The sequence below is a fragment of the Ricinus communis genome, chromosome 9 (assembly GCF_019578655.1).
Source record: "Ricinus communis isolate WT05 ecotype wild-type chromosome 9, ASM1957865v1, whole genome shotgun sequence".
Classification (NCBI taxonomy): domain Eukaryota; kingdom Viridiplantae; phylum Streptophyta; class Magnoliopsida; order Malpighiales; family Euphorbiaceae; genus Ricinus; species Ricinus communis.
In genome coordinates, this window is record NC_063264.1 from 7,453,055 (window position 1) to 7,462,211 (window position 9,157).

At 33.5% G+C, this 9,157-nt stretch overlaps 1 protein-coding gene across 2 annotated transcripts; it reads left to right on the forward strand.

The window, feature by feature from the left end:
• Positions 1 to 5,451, forward strand: LOC8266253 (aspartic proteinase). Of its 2 annotated transcripts, none has more exons than XM_002529880.4 (14): positions 1 to 157; positions 707 to 1,090; positions 1,572 to 1,632; positions 2,692 to 2,786; positions 2,879 to 2,991; positions 3,103 to 3,271; positions 3,365 to 3,404; positions 3,531 to 3,595; positions 3,920 to 4,033; positions 4,164 to 4,228; positions 4,335 to 4,491; positions 4,564 to 4,683; positions 4,897 to 4,985; positions 5,122 to 5,451. In XM_002529880.4, the coding sequence occupies exons 2-14, from the start codon at positions 719 to 721 to the stop codon at positions 5,204 to 5,206; spliced, it is 1,545 nt and encodes a 514-aa protein (XP_002529926.1). In that variant the 5' UTR covers positions 1 to 157; positions 707 to 718; the 3' UTR covers positions 5,207 to 5,451. The 2 variants fall into 2 exon arrangements, with proteins under 2 accessions (XP_002529926.1, XP_015581298.1); XM_015725812.2 differs by having other exon boundaries at positions 107 to 253.
• Positions 5,452 to 9,157: the final 3,706 nt, after the last annotated feature.

Below are 9,157 nucleotides of genomic sequence, written 5' to 3' on the forward strand. Positions count from 1 at the left end.
TTCCCCAGCTTTTTATTATTATTATTATTTAGAAAAATAAATGAAACCTGAGAAATCGGACTGTTATATAGGCACGTAAATATCTATTCTCCTCGGTCCGCTCAAAACCTTTATCACCACCATCATCATCATTTGTCTCTCTGTGTCGGTTCGCCATGTAAGTAGTATTTGATCTTCCAAACATCGCCTTGTTTTTTGTCTCTACAATTTCTCCGACGCAACTCTTTCTACAGTACTCCGATTTATTTTCCATGTAAAACTTTTTTTTTGTGTGAGTTTGACTTTTCTGTTATTGTTTGGTTGCTTGGAATATGCTAGAAAATGAGATCTTCTTGTCTTTCTTTGACCTAGAAATGCTAGTAACTGCTTTCGATTGAGCTTAATCGATGCTTTTTCTTAATCACATAATTAAGTCAAGATATTTTTTGTTTCTTATATGATTTTTTAGATTGTAATTAGCCGATGTGTTTATGTCTTTCAGTTTAAATTCTCGAATTGATTTTTAGTTATGGTGAAATACCAAAGATAAACCAAAGTGTAATTTAGAATAAACGCTGTCGTATCATTCAACTTGTAGATGTCTGATATAATTGTTTTGTTTTTATTTGTAACAAAACTGTGAGTATATGTTTCTTGAGTTAAATTGAATTTAAGTTGGGGTTTTTGATAAATTTATGATTGATTTTCGTTGTTAAATTTTTCACAGTGATCAATCAACATGGGAACAATTTTTAAACCTGCTCTGTTCTTTTGCTTGATCCTGTTGCCTCTGGTCTGTGCTACTGCTTCATCATCGAATGATGGATTGGTTAGAATTGGACTTAAAAAGAGGAAGTTTGACCAAAACAATCGTGTAGCTGCTCAGTTTGAGTCTAAAGAAGGAGAAGCATTTCGTGCTTCTATTAAAAAGTATCATATTCGTGGTAATTTAGGTGATGCGGAAGATATTGACATAGTATCATTAAAGAATTACATGGACGCTCAGTATTTTGGTGAAATTGGTATTGGTACTCCCCCACAGAAGTTCACCGTTATTTTTGATACTGGTAGTTCTAACCTGTGGGTCCCCTCTTCCAAGTGCTATTTCTCGGTGAGTCTTTTTTTTTTTTTTAGTTTTAGTTTAGTAGAGGTATCTGTTTTAATGATATGTTTGGTTATTTTTGGAATTGGAATAGGAATAGAAATGGATGTTTATTCTGAGTTCTTTTTTGGAATAATAGACTAAATTTTAGGGACAATCTAAGAATTACGTATAAGAATAGATGCCGTTTCAATGTAAATCAAGTAATTCAAATATGAGAACATTGGAAAAGAATTTGGATACTTTTGCTAATAAAGAATATAATCCTATTTTAAGAATTGCATTCCATTTTACAATTATAGTAACCAAACTTGGCCTTTTCAACCTAGAATTTTTTTATCACTTAGAAGATCTGATTTATATTTCATGTAGTTGGTTTATTGCTGGTCCTAAAGACCTCAGAGTCTTAATGATTGAATAAATTTTCTTGGAAGAAAGGTTTGTTATGTTTTGTAATTGAATATCATTATGACCTTATCCCTGTTTGCAGGTGGCCTGCTATTTCCATTCTAAGTACAAGTCAGGCCAATCAAGCACTTACAAGAAGAATGGTTTGTTACTCTACTTAATTTATTTAGTGTTTATGGAATTATGAATTCTTGTATTAGGTGCTTTAGATTTTTGTTTGTTTTAATTGATATTGGATGGAAATATATCAAAATAGATGCACATTCGTATTTGTCTGTTATCTCATGCTTATTTGCATGTGCAATTGTGTATATAAACAAATGTAGTGGTATGTTATGCTAGAGGATAAACTGAGAATCTTTAGGAGAAGCATCATACCAAGTTAGTTCTCTGTTTGTCTTTCCTAATGAAAGAATAACATGGTTTGTACAAGATTTTTGACAAAGCAGCTTATCATGGGCAGTTAGTTTTAGGTCAGAGGTCTTTTTGTTTATTAATGGATCATGATGGTTATTTATCCTTCCATGTGGTAAATATTCCTGATGTCTGCCTTCCATATTGGTAATTGTTTTGCATGTTATTCTTCCATGTACTTTTTTATTAATTGTCTTCTGTGGCTGGCATATAAATCGGAAGCTTCTGTTATTATGGAAGCTGTTGACATAGATAAACAAGTAATCTGGTTATGCGGTGTTATTATTTTAAAATATTCTGCAAAATGCATGGTATATCATCTGTACCATATGAACTTAGTTTAATGTTTCTTTCCCGCTGCGTAAGTTTGGTGTTAGCTTGGTTATTGCAGTGGACATATTTTTGTAGCCTAACTACTGGCTTTAATTTTTGTTAGCCAAATATTCAATTTTCCTGTCTATGCATCTTTTATGCAGTTTTAATATTTTGCTGAGTACTACTTCGTACACAGTGATGGATCTTTAGTTTTAATATTTGGTTTTGGCTGATTTTTCTAGTATCTGCTCATGCAAATGTACATGTGCATATGTTGCATTAGATGATTGCTGAGGTATAACTTCCCAGAAGGTTATTTTCACATGAGCTGCTTGCCATTACAATGGGCGTGGTGGGACATACTTGATCCTAGATTTTATTTTTGCATGTTTCCTCGTGCTTATTATTTGCTTTGTTGGGAAAATCTTTTTGACACAAGACATGAAGTATGACATGGTTTTGTACCTATGCAGGAAAATCGGCAGATATCCATTATGGAACTGGTGCTATTTCTGGCTTCTTTAGTCAAGACAATGTCAAAGTTGGCGAGCTTGTGATCAAGAATCAGGTAGTTCAAGTATTCGATGCAGTTGGTTAAGTACAAAATAAGTGAATTGATGGTCAGTGGTTTTCATTTACTAATCGGTTTGTTTTGTTTAGGAATTCATTGAAGCAACTAGGGAGCCCAGCATTACCTTCTTGGTTGCAAAGTTTGATGGTATACTTGGACTTGGATTTCAAGAGATATCAGTTGGAAATGCTGTACCTGTGTGGTAAGTAATTACTTATTTTTATGTACTAATTCTATTTCTTTTGGTTGTTGTATTGAGCATAGGATAGTTGGGATCTCATTGGCTATTTATCTGACTTCTTATGCACTACAGGTACAACATGGTCAATCAGGGTCTTGTTAAAGAACCGGTTTTCTCTTTCTGGTTTAATCGCAATGCTGATGAAGATGAAGGGGGTGAGATTGTTTTTGGTGGGATGGACCCCAACCATTACAAGGGTGAGCACACATATGTCCCTGTGACACAGAAAGGTTATTGGCAGGTTGGTTTTTAGGCATATTTTCTATCATCTGTAGTATTTGAATAACTCTTTGCCTATATGTTCCGAGTATTAGCTTTTTTCTTGTTATTGCAGTTTGACATGGGAGATGTTTTGATTGATGGTAAAACAACTGGTAAGCAAAAAGCAGTAATCATGTTTGTATTTCTTTGGTGGGGGTGGAGGGTGGGCTGGTCATGAAATGCTCCTCATTGCTTTGTATTGTTTACCATCATCATCCTGATTCCTTCATCTGTTTCAGGAATTTGCAGCAGTGGCTGTGCAGCAATTGCTGATTCTGGAACTTCTTTGTTGGCTGGCCCTACAGTATGTAGTCAACCATCTTTTTCCATTGCTTACTGCTTAGAGCTTGACATGTTGGGTCCATCTTGCACATAAGAGGACTGTCTCGTTTGACCAAATGTTTTAGAATCTATGTTATGATCTTTGATCTGGTAGTTGTAGGATGGATTTGAGGTTCCATGCAAATGTTTTCTCTATTTTGCACCAAACTATTTTTCTTTTGGGGCTTCTGGGCTTTCTGTTATACTGGACCTTATTTTCTAGCAATTTAGTCTTGATAATTGGCCTGTTTTAGTGTTTTACAGCCGCTGCTGGTTTCTACTTGTGACATTTTGCACTTGATTGCAGACTATTATTACTGAAGTAAATCATGCCATTGGAGCCACTGGAGTTGTTAGTCAAGAGTGCAAGGCAGTTGTTGCTCAATATGGAGAAACCATAATTGCTATGCTTTTAGCAAAGGTATTAGCAAAATTGCTGATGCCCATTATTGACTGATGGTGCTTCACGGCGTGAAGAATTTATTCATATTTCCTGATGATTGCTTTTGCTTGTTGAATTTTCTAAGTGCCATCATAATTGCATATGACAGGACCAACCACAAAAAATCTGCTCACAAATTGGTTTGTGCACATTTGATGGTTCACGAGGTGTAAGGTTAGAGCTGACATTTTCCTTCTTGTTGCATCTATTTAGGTTTTTTTTTTTTTTTTTAAGATTGATGACTGATGCCGTTAGTTTGACATGATATTGATGTGATCAGTATGGGTATTGAGAGTGTTGTGAATGAGAAGATTCAGGAAGTGGCTGGTGGTTTGCACGACGCAATGTGCTCTACTTGTGAGATGGCAGTTGTGTGGATGCAGAACCAGCTCAAGCAGAATCAAACACAGGAGCACATACTTAATTATGTGAATGAGGTAAAGCCAATTACATGTCTTTTTTTTCAAGTCTCGCACTATGTTTGCTCATGCCTTAATTTTTAAATGCAGCTATGCGAACGATTGCCTAGTCCAATGGGAGAATCAGCAGTAGATTGTGGCAGTTTGTCAACCATGCCTAATGTTTCATTTACAATTGGGGGAAGAGTTTTTGACCTTGCTCCTGAGCAGGTATGACTAGTTTTGGCTTTGCCCGGTTTTTAGGCTGAGAAAGGAAAGGTGACTAAGGAGATAGATATTCTTAACTGATAAAATGAATGTTGAAGGAAAAAATTAAACATGTATATATATAAAAAAAATCATGTTTGAGTTTAATTCACTAGCATGTTCAAGTGTTGCTCTGAAGACTGATTGATCTGAATCTCTCTTTGTGCTGGCAATCAGTATGTCCTCAAAGTTGGTGATGGGGAAGCAGCTCAATGCATTAGTGGATTTACAGCATTGGATGTGCCACCACCTCGTGGTCCTCTCTGGTATTCTCACTTCTCTTATCATTCTCACTTCTCTTATCCTAGGCGCCAACATCCTTACAGCCAAAATCCCTGTCTAAATTAGTTTGCAAGTCCGTTGAATACTGTGATGGTCATACTAGTATTTACTGAATTGCAGGATTCTGGGGGATGTTTTCATGGGTCCCTTCCATACAGTTTTTGACTATGGGAATAAGAGAGTTGGATTTGCAGAAGTTGCATAACTGAAGTATTTCTACTTTGGTTCTGTTCAAGTGTTACTCTTACTGCTTCTCTGTATGTGTTCGCATAATGGTGTTTTCGGTTTTCACTTTGAGGTGCTGGAATTCTCCCTTGATGTAAATATATCTTAATAGTATGCTGTGTCACTTCTAAATAAATACAGTACATGGAGTTTGAACGCAGGCTTGTAACTGTTGGACGTTGGAATTGACCTCAAATAAAATGTATATTGTAGATTTTTAGAGAAGATGCATGTGTTGCTGGATTAGAATTTTAATTCGTCTGGAAATAAGTATGGATGCGGATTGCATGCCTTTCATTCCAGAATTTTAATATCGTCTGGCATCTTTTTAGGCTTAGCTGAATCTCGATCGACAATCTCTTTTCTACTTTATTATTCTGGAAAAAGAGTAGAGCTTGATGGTTTGGAGTGTTCGTGTTTGCGGACTTCTTTTTGGGTATTTGGCATTCAATGAGCTCATAGGTTTCTCTTGTTCCTTTGGTTTCCATATCAACCGATGAAAATCTTGGTAGTTAAACCACACATCCTATCATCCATGTGGATGGCCTGAGGTGGATGTTATGGACAGCAATTAAGAGTGGTGTGATGATTGCCAAATTCGGAGGACAGGGTGACACGGGAAGTTCTATGTCCTTCTGAATGGTGAAACAGCAGGAAGTCAACTGGCCTACGTATACCTATTGTTGTAGTCTTGTGAGGTGTGGAAAAGTTTCATGTTAGCGTGCGACTCATTGATCCAAAATTATGGGGCTGAGGCTAGCGGCCGTGGAAAAAAATTTCTAGTAATTGCAACCTTCTTTTGAATGGCTTAGCATCTGGGCGGGGTCATATGATAAAATGGGCAGAAAGATTTTAAAATTCAGACATTACTGTATATTAGGAGGGAAACGCGTCAAAAATGAATGCCACGTATACTTTACTTTGCTCCTAGTTCAGACGACGTAGAGGCTCTAACAAAGCGGCGACATTTGGCTTGGTTATGTTGTAATAGGTGGGATGTAGCTTCTTTTGTGGCGTCCCTGCTGCAAAAGTGCTGGTAAAGGTAATTACCTAAATTTTATGCTACAAACAAATTATTCCTTCACTGTTCTGGGCTTCTGCTTTATGCGTTAAATCCATTTCTAGGGCGAGTGAGAGTGATCTTTAGGAAGCCTTTATAAAGGCCTTAATCCTATAACTCGAGCCGAAATGAATTCTTACTAGCTTAAATTTGAGAAAATTACACTGTACCCGTTTTTTCTAAAATAATTATAGAAATATTTCAGTTTTTTTTTTTTTTTTTTTTTTGCCTTTTGTTTTTCACAACATTTTTGTTTTTGCAGCTTCCCGCCTCTTCTCTCTTTCCTCTTTCTAACGTCCCACTTCTTTTTTCTCCTATTTTCGCTCATGGTCAGTTTTTTTCTTTCATTTTCTTCATGCATTCCTATTTTTTAGACGGTTAACTGTTCTTGTATCTTTATAAATAGTTTTTACTTGTTTTTCTTCCATTTCTTTTAATCTTCAATCTAGTTCTCAAATACTTTTAAATTTATAGAAAAAATTCAAATAAAATACATCAGAAGACTGTTTTGACTAAAAAGAGGAGGATTTCTTTTCCTAAAGCTCGATCTGTTGAAAAGCAAGATGATGAAAGAAGAAAAGTCGATGATTTAAAATCGAAATCTATGGGTAAAAGGAGTAACGAAGTTAAGGATAAAAATGTTAATAAATGAAGGAAGCTTGTAATCGATGAAACTAAACTTCCACCTAAGCTATTTTTTATTTATTTTAAGTTTATTTGTTTAATTTTTAGTGACATTTGTTTTATTTAGGGTTCATTTGTGGTTCTTTAATTCTTTTTGTTGATATTTTTTATTTAATAATTTTTTACTTTATAAAACTGTAATTTTTTATTTTTTAAATTTTTATTTGATTTTTACTTCTGCATAATCTGTTTTGTATTTGCATTGTTGTTTTTGTAAGGTTGATTTTTAGTTTATTTTAAGTATACTTTATTTTTTTTGTACTGTATTTGAATTTTATTTTCTTTTAACTAATTTTTTTTAATTCAGTTGTAGTCGTTGAAAGTGAATGTTAAAGATCGTTTCAGTGCCAAAGTTGGTTATTATTTATTTTATGATGTTATTACAAACATTAAAGATAAGCTCGATGAGAAACAATTGTTAATGTTTAGGAATAGCAGTTTTGGTCGTTTTTTAGATCTTTCTGCTTTAAGTTACATTCCCAACTTATTCATTTCTTACTTCTTAGGGAGGTTGAACAACTTAATAATTTTGAGATGTGGTTTAATGTTTGTGGTCATAGATTGAGATTTGGTATAAATGAGTTTGCTTTAGTTACGGGTTCGAAATGTCATGGGAGTTGAACAAGGTTGGTTTTGCTAAAGAATCAAATGTTTTAATTGATAAGTATTTTAAAGATGTTAAATGGATAAACAAGCAAACCATTGAGGAAGCTTGTTGTCTAAAATGTGGTTATGTGATGATGACGCTGTGAGGCTTACTTGTTTGTATTTCTTGTATATTTTTCTGTTATCTTCACCGGAAGAGAAGTTAATTTCGTTGTCTGATTTTGATGTTTTTGAATCTGGAAGATATGATGCTTATCCTTGGAGTTTAGAGGTCTTTAATCTTACTCTTAATTCTTTAAAGAGTAAAGTATATGGGAAAGGGAAGAATATTCAGTAAGGAAAAGAAAAAAAAATATTATAAGTTGATTCATTTTCTTTATGCACTTCAATGTTAGTTTTATGAGTGTTGTCCTTCAGTTGTTAACTCTATTGCTGTTTTGATGAGTAGTGATATGATTCCTCAAATTTTAAAATGGAAAGTTACTAACGTTCCGAGTTATAAATTATTGGATGGTGGTTTGTTTCGGAATGGAGAAAAGAGGTAATTAGTTTTCTTGTTGATTTTTTTATAAATATTATTTTTTACATTTTTTTTCAATTGAAGCTGAAAAAATATTCTTCTCACTCCTGCTGAGAGTGAGAAGCTTGATTTGAGCAGTTTTTTTACAAAGAATAAGGGTAATTCTATTGTTGATGATGATGATTTTGAAGATACTCTCTCTTCTTATTTTTTGATTCATCTACTAGTTATAAACGTAAAATCAATAAGGAATCTAGTTCAAGTTCATATGATTCAATTAAGAAAAAATTAGAATCTCTTTTGTTTGGTCAAAAGAAATTGGATTCTCTTTTGTTTGGTAAGAAAAAATTACAGGGTGATCTAAGACTTTATATTGATTTGACATTTGTTGATGTTTCTGAATGTTTATGAGCTTTAGAAAAAGTATGGGGTTGATGAAAAAACTGATGAATGTAAGTATTTTTATAAATAAGTTTTGGTTGATTTTCTTTTTGTTGTTTGATGGTTTTTTTTTTTTGGGTAATTTGTAGGATCATAAAAATAACAATGTTGGTGATGGTTCATTTGTTAAGGATGATTCTTGTAATATGAAGAAGAATAAGAAGAATATGTTATTAAGGTAATTTTTTTAGTTTTTATTCTTATTAGGTATATAATTTTTATACTTAATATTATTTTTAAAACTTTTTTTAGTAGCTTGTATATAAATCGAAGAAGTAGTATGATGCTTCTAAAGAATTTAATGTTGATACGAAACAAGATGTTATTGAGAAAGAAAATGTAGATGTTTCTGGTTGTAAAGATGATATTTTGAAGAAAAAAGATTATGATGGTAATGATGGGAATTATGTGCATAAGGATTATAATGTGGGTGATGATAAAGTTGATGTTGGTATATGTAGTAGTGGTGTTGTTGGTACAAGTGATGATAATGTTGGTGTAGATACTAGTGGTGGCACTCGTGATGTAGGAGATGAACTTGTAGAAGATATTGGTGCTAATAAGGTTATTTGCAATTTTTATTATTTTATTATATTTTTTTATTTTTTAATTTTATAAGG